Genomic DNA, 22,018 nt, shown 5'->3' on the forward strand with positions numbered 1-22,018 from the left:
TAGGGTCTTTACTGTATAGCTCTCTTCTAGGAAAACAGATAGAAGTAAAAACCTAACTACAAGCAGTTCTTCCTATTATTTGAAAACACATCCATTCTTCTAAAAATAAACAAAGCAGTAAAAGGATAAAGGCAAAGCAGTTGAACAGAATCTGGTTTCATTCACAAAAAAATACTAAAGAATGGGATCTCCTAAGAAACATGCCAAAAAAGAATGCTTCCAAACAGTCAATTCACAAATTTAATCTTCTACACTGCCTAATGCCCATAAATTTTTGTCCACATCTAAAGCAAAAATAGTTCTAATGAAGACTGTATAACCAATATAACTAAGAAAAGTCTCAAGTCTGAAGAAATAAGTACATCGCAGAACATCCTTCATTTGCATAAGGAGATATTCTAATTAACCTCCACTTCCATCAGGAAAATCTATTAAGTTGACATTATCTCTTGCATCCTGGTCACAAACTGCAAATTCAGTATAGACAATTGATTACACTCATGCTTTCCCCTGAAATTTATTAAACAACAAATGAAGCACCTAAATATGCGAGATCTATTTGTATTACGCTATTCCCAGTACGCTAGGAATGATATACAAACCGCCATCTCCTAAACGTAGCATTATATGGCAAACAGCACGCAAGTATTATGACGTTGGCCCGTCAACCCCAGGATATTGCAGCTTTTCCAAAAAAAGCCCAAGATTACTGAACTCACAGCATTTGCTGGTTTAGCCAAATTGCAGCAGTGTTAATCCTTGAAGTTATCTATTAGAGGAGAGTGCTATTCCTCATGATCTACAATTCCGACAGTTTACTTCTGCAGGATTTAGGATGAAGTTTAATTCCCCCTAATAGTTCTTTTTAGTGTTGTAGTAAGACACACCTATATGCTAGCCTTCTACTACTTACCCTGATAGGAGTCTATGTAGACATAAAGCTTTTTACTGACATGACAAAAAAAAAATACAGATTTTTTTTGTGTGTGTGCATTAAGACAGGAGAGTAATAAAAATGTTCAGTACCAACAATTTCACAGAATCACAGAATTGTAGGGGTTGGAAGGGACCTCTAGAGATCATCGAGTCCAACCCCCCTGCCAAAGCAGGCTCCCTACACCACGTCACACAGGTAGGCGTCCAGGTGGGTCTTGAATATCTCCAGAGAAGGAGACTCCACCACCTCCCTGGGCAGCCTGTTCCAGTGCTCCGTCACCCTCACTGTAAAGAAGTTCTTCCACACAATCGTGCAGAACTTCCTATGCTGTACTTTCATCCCATTACCCCTAGTCCTGTCCCCATGCACTACTGAAGATTTACCATTGAACTTTTTATCTCAGCATTCCAGCACAGACCTGCGAAGAAAGGTGTCATTATTCTGTAAAATACTGTTATTTAAGCTTTGACTCAAAAGTTCAAAAACTGGAAGAAAAGAGTAAGCTTAGTCTCACCTAGCCCTCCAGGACCAGCCAACAGGAACTCTTGTCTGCCTATTCTTTTCACAATGGGCCGTTTCTCATCGCTGCAGTAGGGAAACAGATCCTGGGAGATTCCAGTATTATAATTCAATATTATATACTGTGTAGTAAGTGCAAGACATAAGTAGTAACCATCTACAGCCACAGCACAGGGTTGCTCCGGGGTAACCACTTCCTTCACTATCTGGACCCTGTCTTCAAACACCATGAACATTTGAATGGTCCGTCGCTTGACTGAGATAATGCAGACTTCAACGCAGAAAGGGTCCCCACTCACAGGATTCTCATTTAATGTGAATGTCACAGCTCCTTTGATTCTAGCGCCAGTGGGAACAGGTTCCAAGTTCATCATATTAACTAGTGTTATTGTGTTATCACAAAGCACAAGAAGCCTGGTGAGTGCAGAGGCTGCTTTCAACTCACACACAGGCTTCTTGAAGCCCAGGTATTTATGCAGTTGCTTGGTGGCTCCAAAAGTTATTTTTCCAGATGTCGATACCTTCTCATCCAATATAAAGTGATAGATAAAGCAGTCGTTGGTTCCAATATAGAGGTTCTTTCCACAACACTCAATGCATTCGATGTTGATGTGATTTTTGTCTCCCATTAACATCTCCCGCTCAACAGCAGAGACGAGCTTGAAAGCTTTAACACTCATCGTGTCTTCTGGGTGGTCTGATTAAAAAGGAAAAAAGTTATTGACCTCCACGTACACCAGCAAAAGAAATTTAACATTCACCTGTACAAAAACTGTATTGTTGTATCTTTAATGGTCATACAATTGTCTGAGTTACACAGGACCTTCTGAGGCCATCTAGTCCAGCTGCCCTGCAATGAATAAGTACACCTACATCTGGATCACGGTGCTCAGAGCCCCGTCCAGCTTGACCTTGGATGTCTTTAGGGACAGGAAATTCACCACTTCTCAAGGCAACCTGTGCCAGTGCCTCGCCAGCCTTATTGTTTAAAAATAATAATAGTTAGTTACATCTAGTTTAAACCTCCCCTGTTTTAGTTTGAAACCATTTCCCCTTGTCCTATTACAACAGACCTCTCTAAAGAGTCTGTCCCCTTCTTCCTTATAGTCCCCCTTTAGATATTGAAAGGCTACACCCAGTTCCTCCCTGGAGTCCTCTCTTCTCCAGGCTGAATAATGCCAGCTCTTTCAGCCTGCACTTGTAGGGTAAATGTTCCATCCCACATGCCATTTTAGTGCCCCTTCTCCGGCCATGATCCAACCTATCTGTGCTCTTATTTCCAACCAGATTACCCAAGCCAGAGTGAGCAAATTAACAACCACAGAAATCTATCCAAATTTCACTATACATCTATTCTGAAGTAGATCCAACACAACACCAGCTATGTTAAAAGATGCTTTCTCCACACAGAAAGCACATTGCTGGCTCTTTCAGACACTGGAGCACTATAAGGGTTTTACAAAGATCACCTCAAAAAAGACAGGGAACTCCTAGGAGGGCCACAAAGATTATAAAGGACCCAAAGCACCTCCTGTATGAGAAAAGGCTGAGCAACCTGGGTCTCTTCAGTATGGAGAAAAGAAGATTGTGAGGGGATCTAATTAGTGTTTTTAAATATCTAACAGGAGGTGGGAGGAAAATGGATGAGGCCAGGCTCTTCTTGATGGTACACAGAAATAGGCCAAAAAAGCTCCATACAAACATGCAGAAGAACTTCTATATGGTGACAGAGCACTGGAACAGGTTGCCCAGAGCAGTTGGGGAGTCTCCTTCTACAGAAATACTCAAGACCAGCCTGGACACCTGCCTGTGCAACCTATTGTAGAGTACCTGCTTTAGCAGGGAGGTTGGACTCTACCTCTTGAGGTCCCTTCCAGCCCCTGCAATTCTGTGATCACCTGCTCATGAAAAGATACAAACTTTGGCTCTCAGACTTCTAGAGAAGCCACGAGTTAACACCTCAAGTCACTTTATCTATTTTTTTTTTAACCTTTTTTTAAATCTGACAAAATTCAGGCCTAATAGAACTTATAGTGAAACATCATATGCAGATTCCATTTACCCCATTTCCTATTCTATACTCTTCAGTAGTAAAAGCCGCAAATTACTTTTCATCTACTTTATTATAAGGTATGCAATGCATCACTCAACTCACCAAAAAGTTATTTATTGTTTCTTTAAATATCAGTGTCAGCTTTACTCAGCGCTACTCACACAATCTCTGTATCAGACTATATGTACTGGCAAGCCTCACACAATCATAGAGTCATAAAGATTGTAAGGGACCTCCTGGAATCAAGTTCAGCCCTGCTGCTCAAGCAGGTTCCCTACAGTGAATTGCATGGGAAAGCATCCAGGTCTTGAATATCCCCAGAGAAGGAGACTCCACAATCTCTCTGGGCAGCCGGTTCCACTGCTCTGCCACTTTCACAGTAAACAAGTTGTTCTTTGTGTTGGTAGGGAATTTCCTGTACTGCAGTTTTTGTCCATTGCCCCTTGTCCTGTCACTGTATACCAATGAAAAGAGCCTGGCATCATCCACTTGAATTCTACACTTCAGGTATTTATAAGCATTGATGAGATCACCTCTCAGTCTTTTCTTCTTCAGCCTAAACAGGTGTCTCAGACTTCCCAGGTAAGACAGATGCTGCAGGCCCTTAATAATCTTTGTGGTCTGCCACTGAACTTGCAAAGATCCTTATCTTTCTTGAACTGAGCCCAAAACTAGACACAGTACTCCAGATGTGGTCTCCCCAGGGAAGAGGAGAGGGGTAGGATAACGTCCCTCAATGTGCTGGTTGTATTATTCTTAATGCATTCCAAGACAGCATCTGCCTTGTTGGCACACTGCTATCTCATGGCCAACATATTGTCCTCTAGGACAACCAAGTCTTTCTCCACAGGGCTCCTTTTCCAGCTGGTCAGCCCCTAACCTGTACTAATGCCCGCAGTTATTCCTCTCCAGGTGCAGAACCTGGAGTTGAAAAGGACCTGTGTTAAAAAGGACCACAATAACAATCCAGTTTCACTCCCCCCTGCTACGTGCAGGGTCGCCAAACAGCACAGAGCCACATCCAGCCTGAATCGCCCACTCACGAGGCCTCCCCTCAGCGTTCACTTCTCAGCAGCAAAACAAACTACCAGCTCATTACTCCAGGCTTCCCCGGACGCAGGGACCGTGCCTCAGTCTCCTCGCCCCCCGCCCGCTCCCTGCTCGCTCCCAGCCGCAGGCCACAGCCTCAATTCCACGCCCCCCCACCACCACCCCGCGTCCTGCGGTACCTGCGAGCGCCGGGCGCCGCCACAATAAGAATCAAACCCGCCGTAGCGAAGCCTCGCAACGCGGCACCGGCAGCCAGAGCCAGGGCCGCGCCGGGCCCTGTCAGCGGCCGAGCCTGCCCGGTGCTCTGCTTCCGGGGCCGCCAAAGGCCCCGCCCGGCCTCACCGTCACCGCTTACAGCGGGGTGAACGCGGGGCAGGCACCGAGAGGAGCCTTCCCGTCACGTGGAGGGCGGGACCTATAGGGGTTACACCCGCATAGGGCGGGGCTGGGGGTGTGGGGTGGTGCAGTCACTGCCCATGGGGGTGTTCGTGAGCTGTATGGTTGTGGCAATGAGGGATGTGGGCAGTGGGCATGGTGGGGGTGGGCTGATGGTTGGACTGGGTGATCTGAGTGATCTTTTCCAACATTGCTTTCAATTCTTAATGAACAGGAGGGAGAGTGACTTTTTATGACATCTGATAGCGATAGGGCACGGTGGAATGGCTTTAAAGTAAAAGAGAGACTTAAATAAGGTGGCAGGAATTATCACTAGGAGAGTGGTTAGGTCCTGGAACAGGCTGCCCAGGGAGGTTGTGGATGCCCCGTCCTTGGAGGTGTTCAAGACCAGGTTGGACGGGGCCCTGGGCAACCTGATCTAGTAAAGGTGTATGTTTGGTGGCCCTGCCAGGCAGGGGGGTTGGAACTACATGATCCTTCCTTACTACATGACCTTCCTTGAGGTCCCTTCCAACTGACTTGCGGAATCAAACTCCATAACCACAAAGTAGTTATAAAGCAGGTATGTTTAATGAGTGATGCGCATACACCCTGGTGCAAGGGGGATAGCTCCTCCAAACTTGCACACCGTAAGGAGAAAAGTGTGTTACAGATATAGGTCAAGCTAATACATAATCAATAGTCTCCTCCTCAGTTTGATTACATATTCATTACATTCCCTATGGCCCCATTCCCCACAACCCCATTCCCTCATTCCCCCTCACCCCAGCTGTTGTTTTGGGGTGAAATTCTTCTTCTGTTTTCTTCTTGGTGTTATCTGCTGTTATCATTCTTCCATGTCGGCATCATCTTGCCTGGGGGTATCTAATCCTTCTTCTTTACTGTGACAAGGTCTCCGGACAATTTCTTCTTATCTTTATTGCCCTCTTCTCTGGTTTTCTTTTGACTAAGTGTCTGTAATTCCCCTTTTCCCTGCCCTCTTAAATGTAAACTATCTACAGTTACCCTTTGTCTAGGTTTCTGTGAAGTTCCCCTTTCCCTTTCTATAGCAAAGTGTTACCCTGCCTCCATTTTGGGGCTTTGCCCACCCTTCACAACTCAGATCATTCTGTGAATTAACTCTTTACTCAGAGGGCAGTGAGGTTCCGGCACAGCTGCCTAAAGAAGCTGTGTTACCCCATCACTGGAGACGCTCAAGGCAAGGTTGGATGGGACCCTGGGCAGTTGATCTGGTGGGTGCAGCCCACTCGCCTCCTATTTATACAGCCCATGTGATATGACGTCACGCGCATTGCGTCACATCCGCTTTTAGACCCGCCCCCCCGCGCCCGGCTGCCTTGTGGGAGAGCGGAAGCGGGTCGCCAGGGGAAGAAGATGGCGGCGCAGAGAGGGGGTCGGCTGGGTGGTGGTGGTGGTAAAGAGGAGCGTGTGTCGGGACGGTCGGATTCGGAGCTGCTGCTGCACCCGGAGCTGCTCTCGGAGGAGTTCCTGCTGCTTACGTTGGAGCAGGTGTGCCTGAGTATCGCCTGAGTGCGGAGCGGGGGGCGGGGGGGTGAAATGAAGTGAAGTGGAAGGTAGCCCTGAATCTTCTTTGGGGGGGGGGGGGAGGGGGAGGCCTTCGGCCATGCGAGTTGTGTCTGTCCCTTTTATTTCCCCCTTGTATTCTGCAGGTAAACTCTTTATTTTTCTCTCTTAAAATTGGTACGTGTACACGATGTAATGAGTGAAGTTAATTTTTAAGTGTACCTAATTGAAAAATCTGAGTTTGAAATTGAGCTACAGCCTATTTTGAATGCATGTGGTTTCACTGGATGTAATTTGGAGTTGTACAGGTTTGAGGTGAGTGAAGCAATAGTCATCTAAGGCTTTTGTGTGAGCTTGCTGAATTTTTGCCTGCTCTTAGAGTCTTAGAATATCATGAGTTGGAAGTGATCCACCAGGATCATTGAGTCTGACTCCTGGTTCTTCACAGAATCACGGAATTATCAAGGTTGGAAAAGACCTAGAAGATCATCTAGTCCAACCATTACCAATACTTCCCAGCTAAATCATATTCATCAACACAACATCCAGACGTTTCTTGAACACTCCCATGGTCGGTGACTCCACCACCTCCCTGGGCAGTGCATTCCAATGCCTGACTACCCTTTCTGAGAAGTAATACTTCCTAATGTCCAGCCTGAATCTCCCCTGGCACAGCTTAAAACCATTCCCTCTAGTTCTATCATCGATTACATGAGAGAAGAGGCCAACCCCCAGCTCACTACAACCTCCCTTCAGGAAGTTATAGAGAGCAATAAGGTCTCCCCTGAGCCTCCTCTTCTCCAGGCTGAACATGTTCTTGAACATGTACTTTACGTGCACAGGGGTGCACAAATTTTAGGTCCACATTAGGAATCATAAAACATTATTAAAACCAGTGGTAGCAGAGATCTCACCTGTTACTGATGATGCCAAGTGTGTATGAAGTTTGTGGGTTTTTTTCTCTTAATAACTTTGGTAGGAGGTACCAAAAGCATGTTTTCACAACCTTGTATATGAGTAGAGGGAAAAATTGGTGTTCTCTTATAACTGATAGGTACTAGGAATATCTCTTATCACCTTATGTGTGGGGAATTGGGAAAGCAAAGCTCTCCATCCGGGAGTTGGAGCTGCATTATGCTTCAGTTGCCTGGTTTTTGGAAGTAGTAAAAGATTCAGGGCAGTGCATTTAAGGGTGTGTGTAAAAATCTCAGTTATTAATACTAGGTCTGTCACTTACTTTTTCTTGTATTACTATTTTCACTGGGGAAAAAAACTGTAGAGTTCACATAATGGTGGTCTGTGGGGATGACCTGTGTGGGGGATGGTTCTGAACTGCCCAGTGCTGGTCACAGCTGGGTCCCTTTGTCTGACAGTGGTGAAGACAACACATCGCACACCAAAACTTAATCAGTAGCATGTGATGCTGCTCAGATGTTCTTCACAGTGGGTGGCAGTGTCTAGGGAAGCAGAATGCACAGGGATCGTGGCAGATGAGCGCATAGAGGAAAATGAATCCTGCTTTTCCATGAAAAACTGAAGTTGTTGGGGATGTGACTGGAGAACCACTCTTAAAAAGAGGCACTGCACACAGAGTAGATGTGCCTCTGAGTGGGCTCCAACCTATGGAGATCCAAGATGGGAGCAGGGAATCACAGAATCACAGAATGACCCGGGTTGGAAGGGACCTCAAGGATCATGTAGTTCCAACCCCCCTGCGTGGCAGGGCCACCAAACATACACATTTACTAGATCAGGTTGCCCAGGGCCCCGTCCAACCTGGTCTTGAACACCTCCAAGGACGGGGCATCCACAACCTCCCTGGGCAGCCTGTTCCAGGACCTAACCACTCTCATGTTCCAGGTAAATTGTGTCCTATAGAAAAAATCCATACTAGGGCAGTGGGATGTGCATAATGATAATGGCCATTAGACAGAGGCTTCTTTCCTAGTTTGAACTTTACTTGTTTCCAGTGTGGATTACACTTGACCCTCCTGGTTCTTTCCATGAGTCAGTGGGAAATGCAGGACATGGGGATTAGCATGTAAGGGTTTCTTTTTATGAAAGTTAGCTATTAGGTCACCTTTTCACTTAACTCCTCTTGTGTGTTCTTCTCTGGCTCCTTTTGTGTCCTCAGTCCTGATGGCTGCTTCTCTTTGTTAGAGGTATTTGAGTAGAGGTGCTGTGTTCTTTTCTGAAGCTTTAGTGTGTAGTGGGTTGTTTTCATTATTTTCAGAGTTGTCTGGAAATGGCTGTCATTGGCACAGGGCAGTTCATGGCCTCTCACATAGTTCAACCTTGGAGCTCTCACTTCTAGAACCCGGTGTATTGGTCTTAAACTCTACTTCAGAAAGACTTTTGAATGATGACATTTTGCCATTAAATTGTTAGTGCTTTGAATTTGTCGTAATAACAGTTGTTTGTTTGTTTTTCCCTGTTCCCCACAGAAGAATATATTGGTCAGAAATGACGTGAAGTTGGACAAAGATGGGCTTACGGATCTCTATATTCAACATGCCATTCCCCTGCCTCAGCGTGACTTACCAAAAAGTAGATGGGGGAAAATGATGGAAAAGAAAAGACAGCAAAATGAGCCGAAAAGTGGGAATAAAAGGTAATTTAACATTCAGTGGGATAAATTGGAGAACTTATAAAGAGCAAACTAAATGATTTTTATCAGTCTAATTATTACAACTTGTACAGGTTTTGAATGTTGTTACAGTTTATAAAGAATGCTGTTAGATCTTCTTTGTCAGAAATGTTAGATTCTGCTACTGTGATACTGGGGAAAAGGGAAAGAGTCTTCTTATGTCACCTAAATGTTATTTATGGTATCTAGATAACAGTACTTGCTTTTTATGGGTATGTTTCAAAATGCTTTCTGAAGGAAAGAAAAATAAAGTATGTTATTTCCTTCGTCTTTTAAGCTGAAATATGTTAATGGCGTTTAAGACAGATATACCAGAAGTGTATTTAACTATGACTGCACACTGAACAGAATTAGTCTGCTGAGTCAGGAGAGTGTGCTGCAGCAGTTTTATGTGTCCAGTTCAAAATGAACATCATCTTCCTGAAAGAACTATTCTGCCTTACATCTAAAACCATTGTTTATATCTGATCAGAAAGCAAAATCTTCTCAGGAGTTTAACTAATTTTTTTTTTTCTCCCCACAGCCTTTTGCCTGTCCAAGACTTTAACTTAGATGTGATATGTATGGGTGGGAGTTTGATTTAATTCTATCAATAAATGCTAAAGGAAAGGTGGACATAAATTCTCACAATATGTTTTTGTAGTGTTACAGCTTGTTAAATTCATGAGTCTGCTTTATCCTTACTGAGGTTTCTAATAAGGAAGAGCTAGACAAATTCTGGCAAGTGAATATATATATTTTCTAAACCAATGGCTAGGATACTAAATAGTCTTTTGGTATTTTTTCCTTTTTTACACCCCCTCCCCCCACAACGTGCATAAAAGGTCTGTTTGTAGCTTGGTCTGTGTGTAATTTGAAGATAAAAGCGTGAAGTGACGTCTCAAATAGCAAGACACCATTTGTGTGCTAAAATAAGTGGAGAAGAATTTTTTTATCAAAGCAGTAAAGATAGCAGCCTGGGTGTTTTTGAGAGAAGGAGGCCGTGCTTATTTTTAGATGGGAGCAATGCATTCTTCCTTGTGTCTTATGTAGAGTAAGCTTAGGCACTATTATTTCAGTACACTAAAACTAGTTCAGTATTTTCTGGGAAAATAGTCTGTGAAAGTAGCTTTATTTAATCTATTGGTCTGCTTTTCTTCACTAATGGCCATTAATACTTAACATCTAGATTTCCAAGCTTAATCTTTTGCTTTGATGTTAGACATTAAGATTTTCTGACAGTTGCTACTTTTGCTTGTATTGTGTCTTTCTTACTTGAAAATATATTGGCGAAGCACTACCTAGAATAGTTAAGCAGATTTTACTGCTACTGTTACTAATTTCAGAGAACTGGAATAAGATAATAGAATATCAGCACTAAAGGTAAATAAAAGCTGCCCAGAGAAAGCTTCAGTTCTGCTGTATACATGGCAAGAATCAAGAAAGTCCAGTCATCTTTTTGGATGCTACTAGATGTAGTATAGGCTTTTTCTCATAGTTATGTTCATAGTTTAAGGAGAATTGATATGATGTGCCAAGTAGACCTTGGCATTCTTGTTTTTAAATACAAAAAACAATCCCTAGATATTCTGAGGCTGTAAGTTAAGTGTAAGTCAAATATACTAACTAAAAGTGCTGTTAGCTCAATTTGAAACACAGATAAGCTGACTAAATAACAGGAGCTTTCTGTTGCATTCTTCCGTGGAAAGTACTGCTTTTCATAGTGTGCTAGGATTAATATGGGGCTTGAGGATTTGATAAGCAGAGTTCAGTGTGTGTGTTAGTTGTGGTGGATGGGAGGCCAAAACATTAATAGTTTTAACTGAAACTTTATAATGTGTTGAATTTAGTTATCGTGATGGTGATGATGCATCCTAGAAGATTTTCTGTTTATCAGCTGAGCTGCAGTATCACGTTGTATCCCAATAACATAATCAGATATCTGAGATCACAGCTTATACATTTATACAATTATTTCTACAATTTTAAAATTCAGTTTAGAAACAATAACAGTCCTGCTAGAATTGCAGTTAGTTCCTGACTTATTAGTCTTCAAGCTTAAATAACTAAGAAATGACAAAGAACAACTCAGTAGGGAAGATGCTTTTAAGTTAAGAAAGGTGACTGAAAAAGGTAAAACATCCCATATTTCACATAGTTTGTAGCAAATTCTTGGACAAAGCCAAATTGAGCAAAAAGTACCGTGTTTCATTTTTGAAGTATACATCAGCTTTTTAGACTTGAGTGAAATCATGCTCCTTAATTTAACAGATGAGTTAACTGCTGCTGCTGTTTCAGTGAAACCTTATCTGTGGGTAGTTAATGCTCCTGGCCTTGGAAGCTAATCACGTTCTTTAGAAGCACTCCTAGAAACCACATTTAGCATGGATAGCACATTTAGCAGAGTGTTGTCTGATCTCTTGACAAATGTACCAAATGAAATTAAGGTCTCTCTTTGTGTCAATTCTGGGAACCTGATGAATAGAAGAGGATTGTGTGATGTGTATCGTTGTGAAGACATAGTAACGTAGAAGCATATCTAGAGATTTGGGCTTTGAGACCCTGAAGTGTTAATCCTTTCTTTTTTTTAAGAAACTGTTGGTCATTGTAGAAATTGTACAAGGGATGTATAATATCTTATTTTGATGTGAGATTGATCCGTAGGTACCGATCCAACGTTTCAAATCAAACAGGCCTCTTCTTCTGGCTTCTTTTAAAGTCTGTTGAGATTTCTAAGGTTGATATTGTCAAAGGTACAAACTCATGAATGTACTCCATTGCTGAAAATGCTGTAGTTCAAGTTTTATCCTTCTGTGTAATGTGAGATGACTAAACACTAAGTGCATACACTTGAAAACTGAAGCTTCTACGTAGGAACGTTATAACTTAGTAGTATCGTTTGTGTTTTTTGTAATTTGTTAGATATGCAGTTTATCTTTGCTGTTCTAAAGCAATGCATTTTTAAATCTCTGAATTTACATACAGATAGAGTTAGTATGATAGAATTGTGGGTTGTTGGCTTTTCTTTTTTGCCCATCAGGATGTTTTGTGATATTAACTACAGTTTTGATATTAGTTTGATAATATTTCTTTTCCTTAAATTAGTTTTTACTAAAATGGGCAGCTCTGGCTAGATGTGGACTTAAGGACACATATTGTTCAAAAGGCATTAAGTAAGCTTAGGGTTCAACAATTTATTTCAAAAAGATGTATGCTTTTTTTTATCTTAATGATTTTGTTCTTTATCTCATAGTTTTTTGTTTTGTTTTTCTTTTGTCTGTCTTAACGCTGATATTGACCGATTGAGGAATCGGAAAGATTTATAAGTATCAGAATATTAAACCCTGTTCTTGTAAGGTGGCTCACACTTTCTCAAATACCTTTTGAGGCGTTACTTAACACATATTATCTCTTGTTGTTCTAGAATAGCTACAGTGGTATAGGGGTACACCATTACAGTGTACTACTGTAGTTGTCTAATTAGGAAGTTTCTCGCACAACTCTCTTTGACCTCCTTTGTGTTCTATCCCCTCCACCCCCATTCCTTTCTATTTTAGAAGCAATTCCTATTGCTAGTATTTGATAGAATCACAGAATGGCTTGTGTTGGAAGGGACCTCAAGGATCATTAATCTCCAACCCCCTGCCAGGTGGGGCTGCCAGCCTCCAAATTTAATACTAGACTAGGCTGCCCAGGGCCCCATCCAACCTGGCCTTGAATGTGAAGCAACTAAGTGTTTAAGATCAGTATTTTGGGATGCATCATTACTTTAGGCCACATGCTTTTTACTGCTCTTGTCTTGGGTCTGCTATTTTTTAAACATCTGTCTTGTGTTTCTGATAGTTCTCCAACTTGCGTTTACAGTGCTACAGCGGTGGAAGGATTAAGGAAACGGCCATTAATTGTTTTTGATGGCAGTTCAACAAGCACAAGCATAAAGGTGAAGAAGACAGAGAATGGAGCTACTGATCGCCTAAAACCTCCCCCAGCTGGAAGCATCACTAATACTGTAAGGAGATTATCGGCTCCTTCAAATGCCTCAACATACATTTCAGCCTCCAGTTTACCAGAGGACGCTAAGCTGGAAGTGAGGAATAACGAGGCAAAGCAGAACAGTATTTCAAAGACTAATAGTAGTGTATTGGTTAGTCTGAAGACACACCCTTTATCTTCAGTAGCGGGATCTACTGTTGTGAAGTTAAAGAGATCTGTTCCAAAAGATGAACCTGATTTGCCGGTATGTATGGTCAATGTCTTGTTTCAGTTTATCAAAACTTGAAGGATCTAAAGGCAGCCCCTTGCAAAAGCTTCCAAGGTTATATTATGTAATGATAGAATATTTACAAGCAGGTAAAGGAGTAGCTGGTTTGGGAGAGATAAAAGGAAATGAAGTTTTTGTTTATGGGAAGCTTCTGTATAACATTGCGGAAGAGGTTTAAACTAGATATAAGAAAGAACTTTTTCTGTCAGACAGTGGTCAGGCACTGGAGTGGCTGCCCAGGGAGGTGTTGGAGTCGCCGTCCTTGGCAGTGTTCAAGAGGCATCTGGATGAGGAGCTATGAGATATGGTTTAGTGGTTTGTTGTAGCAACAGTAATGGGAGGACAGTTGGACTAGATGATCATGTAGGTCCTTTCCTATGTTGTGATTCTATGATTCTAAGAGACAGGTATGTGGAAAGCATGCATGTCTTTGTAAAATGAATAGGTAATATGCAAGGCGTTGCTGATGACAGAGTTGAACAAAGCAAACAAAATAACCGTATTGTAAGTATTACAGAATGGAATGAACACGCTGGTCTGTTTTTTGTAGTTGGGAAGAAAAAAATGTAATGATAACATTTGTAAAAATCACACTTGAATGACTGAGTAGGACAAGCTTTAATTTTTCAGAGTGAAGGAGGAGATGTTGCAGGAACTGAAGTGAGATGCTACAAGCTGTAGAGTGTATCCTTAGAGGAAGAAGGCCATCTGTTTTAAATCTCACATAGGAATTGGCAAGTGAGAGGCAGGAATTAGAGAAGAAAATCTGAAGAGCTGCCTAGATTGTGGGATGAGAACAACAAACCATATTAGTTGAGTGAGAAGTCAGAAACTGAGTGTTCATTTGGGGCCTTGGTGGTCTTAATTGGGTGATCTCCTGTAAGATGATGAGAAAGGCGTGTTGAGATCTTGAACGAAGGGATGCTGTTCTGGAGTAAGAGACTGAGCTGTTAATTGTAAAGGTAAAAGTTACCTTGATTCTGAATGTTACATTTATCTGCAAAGAATTTTGAAGTAGAGAATAAATCTGTGCTATGGGTGGAGCAGAATGAAGCTAATAAGCTGAAGAGATGAGAGAAGAACTAAGGCAGGGTATGCGACTTCAGAAGGGCATACTTTTGAAAATGTAAGGATTGGTGCTGAACGTGGCTGTAAGTTGGGAAGATGCAGCAGTTGTCTTTTATTTTGGAGTAACTGTTATCAGTCTAAGAGCCTGTTGGTGAGCAAGGAGCAAAGCGAAATAACAGGCCAGTGCCTTTTGAGATGTGCTGCAAGTTAGGGATGAGTCTTCTATTTGTATCACTTCATGATGCAAACAAATTAATGCAAGGGATTTTTCACAGTTCTGCTGAAAGAAGGAATACTTGGAATAATTCCAGGCTTTGAGGTATCTGATCTCAGTTGAACTGCAGAGGGAGCTTTAGAAATACAGTGTACAGTTGCATTGACTGTTTCCCCATTATTGCACTGTGCAAAGATTTCTGTTCATATGTCTGAATTCTTTTGTGAAGGAATGAAGGAAATACATTTGCTGCATAATTTGATAGGTTCCATTAGACTTCTGTTAAATGTGAATATGTAAACACACTGCTGTCACCTTTGCTTTGGCCACAACAACCCCAGGCAACTCTGCAGGCTTGGGGCAGAGTGGCTGGTTGACTGTGTATCGGAAATGGACCTTGGGATACTGGTCAGTGCTTGTCTGAACGTGAACCAGTAGTGTAACTAGGAAGGCCAAAGGCATCCTGGCTTGAATCAGAATTAGTGTTGCCAGCAGGAACAGGGAAGTGATCATCCCTCTGTACTCAGCCCTGGTGAGGCTGTATCTCTAGTACTGTATTTAGTTTTGGGCCCCTCACTACAAGAAAGAATCAAGACCCTGGAGTGTGTCCGGTGAGAGGTGTGAGGGGGTCTGGAGCACAGGCCTTGTGAGGAGTGGCTGAGGGAAGTGGGATTCTTTAGTCTGGAGAAGTGGGCTCAAGGGACATCTTACTGCTCTCTACAACAGCTTGAAGGGATGTCGTGAGGTGGGAGTAATGCTCTTCTCCCATGTAACTAGTGATAAGACTAGAAGGAATGGCCTCAAGTTGTGCCAGCAGAAATTCGGGTTGGACTTCAGGAAATACTTATTCTCCAGGAGAGTGATCAGGCACTGGGATGAGCTGCCCAGGGAAGAGGTAGGATCACCATCCCTGGAGGTGTTCAAGAAATGTTTAGGTGCTGTACTAAGGGACATGATATAGTGGGGACTATTGATGATAGGTAGATGGTCTAATTATCTACAGCCTCTCAGGGTTTGAGACTCGTTACAGCTGTAAACTCTTAAGGAGAAGAGAGATCTCAGGATCATGCCAAGACCGGTGTGTTTCAGGATGTTCTGAATAAATGGCTGTCTTTACTCTTGTTGTTAGAACTATTAAAACTGTAATTTCTCAGACTTCTTTCTTCTTTTAGATGGTGGAGGGTATTTGTTTCAGCACTTAAATCTCCAGTTTTTCTACTTTGGAGTTAATGTCTTCTGGTTTCTTGAAGTAGAGGAGTGGCTCTTGAAAGATGAATTCATCTCAGGCTTTGGCAATTACTTCATGCTCTTAGGCAGATTGTTACAAAGGGTTACAAACATGCTTCTTTTCCTGATGTTTACTATTTGACAGAAGCAAATTTATTTTCTAGTTCTGTGTTGATTTATTTCCCGTTTTATAAAATCATATTTTCTTATGTGTTTTAGGATGTCAGTTTGAAATAACTTCAGCTGTATGTTTTAAAGCTCTAATTTGTACCTGTTACTAAGATGCATAATTTTCTGAACGTGGTATTTTTTGCATAATTAATTTAAGGATTAAGAGAAAGCAGAAGGTGTACATGATTTGCATGAAGTTAAATTCATTGGTGTTAGTTCTGTCTCCTCTGGAGGAAATGTAATATTGACTTTCTCCACAAGATGGCAGTAGAAAGCTGCTTAAGTAACAAAAATCTGAGTACCTTAATAATTAGAGCTCATTTTACACACACAGAATCACAGAATGACCCGGGTTGGAAGGGACCTCAAGGATCATGTAGTTCCAACCCCCCTGCCTGGCAGGGCCACCAAACTTCCATTTTTACTAGATCAGGTTGCCCAGGGCCCCATCCAACCTGGCCTTGAACACCTCCAGGGATGGGGCATCCACAACAACCCTGGGCAGCCTGTTCCAGGACCTCACCGCTCTCCTAGTAAAGAACCTACACATTGCAGATTAATCACTAATGTTTACTTAGTGCAACATGTCTAAGAATACTTGTGTATTTTCTTCTTTTCCAGAATGACCTGAAGCCTACAGAAGCAAAAAAGAAAATCCAGCATGTTACATGGCCGTGAAGCTGCTAGTGGTGCTCAAAACATAAATGTTACTTCCATATTTTCAAACAGATAAGTCATATTTGAGCAGTTTAGGTACACTTCTTTTTAAAACTCGCGGGGATTCAGATTGCTGTGAAATTTTAACACATTTAAAAGTTCCCCGTTCTAAATCTGAAGTCATTATCACCAGTCACCTTAAGAGCATCTATTTTAAACCAAGTAATTTATTTTCTCTTTAAAAGATGGTAATATTACGATATACTAAACCCTCTGCTTTTGTTTTTCAAGATTATTATAGTTCATCTCCTGCACATCCCTACAGGTCACACACATAAATGCTCTTTCTTGTTTTATTTGGTTTTCAGTAAGATTCGCTTTTTGTTCCTGATCTGGGTAAGTAGTTAAAATAGTTATTGAGATTCAAAGGGATCCCATGAGTGTTCTTAATTACAAAAAAGATAATTCATTTAGATGAAAAAAACTGACCATTCTACTAATAAGATAGTTTGGGTCAACTTTGTTTCCTTTTTGTTGTATAGAATATATGGGTGTAGAATTCACGGTGCAAGTTAGGTTGGTAATAAGAGATGAACTATTTAACAGCATTACTTCAAATTGAAGTTTCTCTTACTGACTTATGAGATAAATTCACAGATGGTAGTATGATATTAAACTGTCTAATAGGAGTCTTTGAGAGGAAGTAGTGAGTGGATTAGTGCCATGTTGTCTTATACACAAAGGCGTATTTTACACGTGCAAGAGTATAAAAATGTGCCGATGTAGCAAATACGCTTGTTTTCCTGGTTACAATCATACTGATAAAATATGGGGAAAGCTTATGGAATGCATGCCAGTGCTTTCTCAACTTAACTAACAGTTGGAGATGGATAAATCAAGAAGACAAAAGAAGTACCTTGAGAGAATTAGTGTATGTAGGTACACAATTTTCTTCCTAATTCTTTTATTCCTTTTCCTTCCTGTGGTTGGTTAAGGTGGATACTGGTTTTCTGTGAAACTTGATGTTTCATCTGGATCAATTGAGAGTTCTCTTGTAAGACAGGAATCAAGTTGATGGCAACTTTTTAATTAAATCTCTGTGGCTCAGGGTGAAGCCCATCTAGATCCATTTTAGATATGGACGGTAAATAACATTAATGCTTCCAGACTTAGTGTCCACTTCTGAATCCACTTAACTCACTAAAAGAAGCTGTCAGTAGTGATCTGAGAACTTGTTTACATATTTTTTTTTTAAGATTGGTTAGTGTTAAAACCAAAACCTGTAGCTTAATTCAGTACTGACAGTTCTCCATTCACTGTTACGACATAAAAGGCACTTCTTGAATGCTGTAAAATGGTAAGAGTGTGTGTGTTTTGAAATTGTGTGCTGTTTCCCTTTTACTAAACACTTGTGCATTTTTTTGTACTTGAGTACAGCAAACTTTAACGTAATGTACATTTTGTATGTAAAGAGTTGTCTTTTAAGTAGCCTTATCCTATTTAAATAAATTCAATTAAAAGCAAACTAAGCAGTTTTGACTTGTTTTTATGAAGCTATTAGGCCACTTCATTTTATACAGTTATATTTCAGTGGACTTCAGGTGACTAGAACTTGAAGCTTACACTGTTGAAGGCTCAGTAGCTTTGCTGAAATTTTAGCAGCAGTTAGTATCATGTGAAGTGCTGATCCTTTCACTAATGTAACGGAGAGGAGTTCTCTTTTGTAGGTGGCTTCTTCTTAGTGAATTAGAGCCTAGATTATATTCTGTCATAGTTCCAGTTGCTAGAAGAGTGTGTATGCTAGTGTGTGTTAAGGAGCGATTTGCAGAACTGTAGTGGAATGGTATCCTGGTGCCGTTAGTGCATGGTCATAGTCATCTTTAAAGCTAAAATGCTTTCCAGCCTTGCCATGTTTCACCTGCCTTTCCTTAAAGCCAGGACCATTCTATTTTCTGTAGTAATATATGGGGATTCAGGGTGAAAACCATGCTTTTCTTACTTTCCTGCACTGCTTCCCTGGTTAATAGCAGTCCTTCTCTTAGCAAAGTACTAGAGCAGAGCTGCAGTGTGCTGGGGATTGCCAGGACCCCAGAGGAGAGTAATTGAGGTAGGTGGTCTCATGCTTTGGAAGGTATGGATGTAAAAAGGATTTTTGTCTGTTTACTGCATCCTTAATTGTAGAAGGAAATGACGGAAGGACAGATTGTAGTAATTACTTATTGAGATTGGATTGGCAGGATATGCACTTCAAAAATGTCGGATAGCAAAGTTCTTCAAATTATACAGTAAACTAAATCTGATCCAAAACATCTATTTATCTGATTGAAATATTGAGAGAGGGAATGGCCTACGACTGCTTGATACTATGAAAGAAAACCCTTAAATTCAAGAGATGTGGTAAGAATTAGAAGCGAACTTGCCTTGCACAGTTAGATACTGAGTAAGTACAGGCCTAATTCTGCTTTCCACTTCTGAAGATCATAGAATCACAGAATGGTTTGGGTTGGAAGGATGGACCCTTAAAGACCATACAGTTTCAACCCCCTGCCATGGACAGGGACATCTTCATTCAGATCAGGTACCTGTGGCCCTGTCCGGCTTGGCCTTGAACACCTCCACCTCAAACAGAGCTTCTCTGTGCAATATGTTCAGTGATTCACCACCCTCATAGGAAGGAAATATTCCTGTTGGAAGAGTGGCGTTGCTTTCCTCCTCTTCTGTGATATAAATTCCATGCAAAAGGTGTACTGGGTTTGTACTATGCATAACATGGCCATGTTCCTTGAAGTATGCTTTGGGAAGATGGTTATCATCCAATGACTTATTTCCTCTTAATTTTATTGCCTTTGTAGCATGTATATAGTAGAAATGATGCTATAAGAGAGGATGCTACCTATCACAATACAATAATAAAGTTCAAGCAAATCCTAATGTAGAAGTTAAACTTGTGACTTTCACAAAGATCAGTGTTGTTTTAATTGTTTTAACCTTGGTTGCTGAAAAGAGTATTTTGATTTTGAGTTTAGAGCCTATGGACATGCCTTAATCAGCTGAAATCGAATCAATATTTTCACACAGTTTAGTTTTGCTAATAACTCTCCCAGTGACTGCAATTAGAAGACTGATGTATCAGAAAGGCCTGTGTGAGGATTGCTTAGTGCCACAATTTCCTAGCAAGTTGGGTGTGCAAAAAAGGTTTGTGTTTGTATGGCTCTTACATTGTGTTTTGAAAGACTGTGAAAGCATCTTATTTGTAAATATCCATCATGTAAATGCAGTTAAATCACGATAACAGTTTTGTTTTAATTGATTTTTATTTTTAAAAATACAATGTGCAGTGTAACGTTGACTAAATGTAATACTGACACTGTCGATCAGAACTGTACTTCACACAATGATCAGCTAGTCATGCAATAAAATGTGTACCTGTTATGAAGCACTCCCCCTTCAACTGTTTTATCATTGTCTCTTTGACATTGCACAAATCCTTGTACTTTAAAAAACATCCTCTACGTCTGTAGTCTTTCTACATACTTGACAGCACATGCTAGACACATAACTCAAGAACACTGAGGTGAGACCACAGCCTTATTGAAATTGAATGCTGTTTGCCACTGATTTCAATAGGCTAGGGACTTCACCCTGAATATCCATCTATGAATTTATTGCCTGTGGCCACTGTAATCCTTGAACTGTATCACTTGCTCATAACTTAAATCAAATGTTTAAACTGGAATATTTAGTGGAGGAAAAAAAAAAGTGTATTATGTCATTAACACCCAAATGGCTTTACAACTCAGGTTTTGCATTAGTTTTGGTTAGCTATAGAAACCTTAAACACCATCCCTGCTATAGTAGTGTTTCCAAAGTTGTTTTCCCTCTATACTTGTAGGGTTTGAAATTCATAAGAAGGTTAAGTGATGTTAATAGTACAGCAAAACACAGAAGGGCAAAGCTAGTTTTGTGTGTTTCAGATTATAAACTGCAAGCACAGCATTCTTCCTCTCTTCCCTGTTTCTTATTCTGAGTTTTAGATATCCTTTCCACATTCAGGGCAGAGGATGTCATCCCTTTCTGTAAGGAAGCCACGACCTACTAGTGAGAGAGAACACTTCTTACAATTAAAGCAATCATTGTGCCACTGCCGCTCTTCGAATGAGATGTACTTGGTTCCTCCGAGACCTGTTCGAAAACAGAAGATCTGTTATCAGAAGAGAAGAGCCATTACATGGTGCTACTTCAGATTCTACTCCTGGATGGCTGTGGGCATCTGACATTGTAGTGAGAAAATACTGTTGTATCAAATATATTTCTGTTTATTGCTATGTGAATATTGTCACCTTATTCTTAAACAAGTAGGGTTTTCATCGTTAAGTAGTTCTGCTGCTTTTATAGCTGAGTTAGCTGAGTTAACAGGAGAGAGAATGGCTCAGAATCAACTCAGATCTGCAGTCTTGGTGTTAAATGCTGATTAATTCAGATATGGGGTTTTTTTTTAAGAGTATTTCAAATGTAGAGAATAACTGCTTACAGCTTTAGAGTACTCTTGTACTGGAAAGCAGTATGTAAAAGCATTGAGATTCTCAGTCGCTGTCCTGAAAAATCAGGGAAGAAATATGCTGCAGTGTGAGGTGTAAGCTGGTTAAATGTTGCTGGCTGAGAGACTTTTGTTACTGAAGTCAGTGTTCCCCCTCATGAGCGCAAATAACTTAAAGGACATGGCTGCATCCCACCACATGCATAAATGTCACTGTGTGTCCACTGTGTTTCATATAAGTCAGGTGAAATGGAATAAACTTCAGTTCGGACTTCTTTCACGTCTTTTTGTTATGCACTTGGATGGCCTCATAAGTATTTAAGTTCACGGTTCCTGAACTGTGTAGTATCTCTGTTCTCTCAAGCTAGTAAGAATGAATTGCTGAACCCTTATTAATATGAGATGCAATTCAATGGAGAAAACAAAAATAAAGTGACTCGCCATGAGAGACCTACCACTGATTGGGTTTGTGCATCCAGCACACTTCTTGGCGTAGAGATTGCAGAAGCAATTCAGACAATATGCAAACTCATCCCGGGAGGTAAAGCGTTGTCCAGACAGCTGCTTCTTGCATCCGGTACAGACAAAGCACTCCTTATGCCAAGGCTGCTCCCGGTAAGTCACACCTCCTGTAGTGATAGCCTGTTTGATGGAAAGTAAGACAGAAAGTGTTTTTTCTGAGAGTGGCAGATTTTCATCTTCATTTGGTAGAGAGGTTGATGAGGTTTTTGTGGGTAGGAGGAGGGAAAGAAGACTGATCATGTTGTTTGGATTTAAC

The 22,018-nt window shown here is 41.1% G+C and overlaps 3 protein-coding genes across 12 annotated transcripts in view; 1 reads left to right on the forward strand and 2 right to left on the reverse strand.

Annotated features, from left to right (window-relative positions):
* The window catches only part of TGFBRAP1 (transforming growth factor beta receptor associated protein 1), a 28,535-nt gene extending 23,576 nt beyond the window's left edge, over positions 1-4,959 (reverse strand). For 2 of the 3 annotated variants that reach the window (XM_015849926.3, XM_015849922.3), the window contains exons 1-2: positions 4,739-4,959; positions 1,452-2,153 (exon numbers count right to left, since the gene is read on the reverse strand). In XM_015849926.3, the coding sequence (XP_015705412.2) occupies positions 1,452-2,136 (685 nt within the window). In that variant the 5' untranslated portion in view covers positions 2,137-2,153; positions 4,739-4,959. The remainder of the gene's footprint in view (positions 1-1,451; positions 2,154-4,738) is intronic. The other variant, XM_085551860.1, reaches the window with a different exon arrangement.
* A 1,359-nt stretch (positions 4,960-6,318) lies between these two features.
* Positions 6,319-18,228, forward strand: TSLIG2 (tRNA splicing ligase complex subunit 2). The gene is made up of 4 exons (XM_015849909.3): positions 6,319-6,464; positions 8,924-9,090; positions 12,970-13,342; positions 16,668-18,228. Exons 1-4 carry the CDS (start codon positions 6,330-6,332, stop codon positions 16,722-16,724), a joined length of 732 nt encoding a protein of 243 aa, XP_015705395.2. The 5' UTR covers positions 6,319-6,329; the 3' UTR covers positions 16,725-18,228.
* Positions 18,229-19,998: 1,770 nt separating this feature from the next.
* Positions 19,999-22,018, reverse strand: part of FHL2 (four and a half LIM domains 2) — a 38,368-nt gene continuing 36,348 nt past the window's right edge. For all 8 annotated transcript variants that reach the window (XM_085551919.1, XM_085551916.1, XM_015849897.2 and 5 more), the window contains 2 exons: positions 21,696-21,882; positions 19,999-20,885 (listed from right to left, as the gene is read on the reverse strand). In XM_085551919.1, the coding sequence (XP_085408045.1) occupies positions 20,734-20,885; positions 21,696-21,882 (339 nt within the window). In that variant the 3' untranslated portion in view covers positions 19,999-20,733. The remainder of the gene's footprint in view (positions 20,886-21,695; positions 21,883-22,018) is intronic.

This window comes from Coturnix japonica, chromosome 1 (assembly GCF_054131305.1).
Source record: "Coturnix japonica strain WE chromosome 1, WE-NBRP24, whole genome shotgun sequence".
Classification (NCBI taxonomy): domain Eukaryota; kingdom Metazoa; phylum Chordata; class Aves; order Galliformes; family Phasianidae; genus Coturnix; species Coturnix japonica.

Excerpts from the sequence above, each read along its gene's own strand:
- TSLIG2 (XM_015849909.3), top strand. The coding sequence starts at position 6,330 with ATGGCGGCGCAGAGAGGGGGTCGGCTGGGTGGTGGTGGTGGTAAAGAG. Across the intron at positions 9,091-12,969 it reads CCGAAAAGTGGGAATAAAAG|TGCTACAGCGGTGGAAGGAT; the intron begins GTAATTTAACAT and ends TTGCGTTTACAG. Across the intron at positions 13,343-16,667 it reads AAGATGAACCTGATTTGCCG|AATGACCTGAAGCCTACAGA; the intron begins GTATGTATGGTC and ends CTTCTTTTCCAG.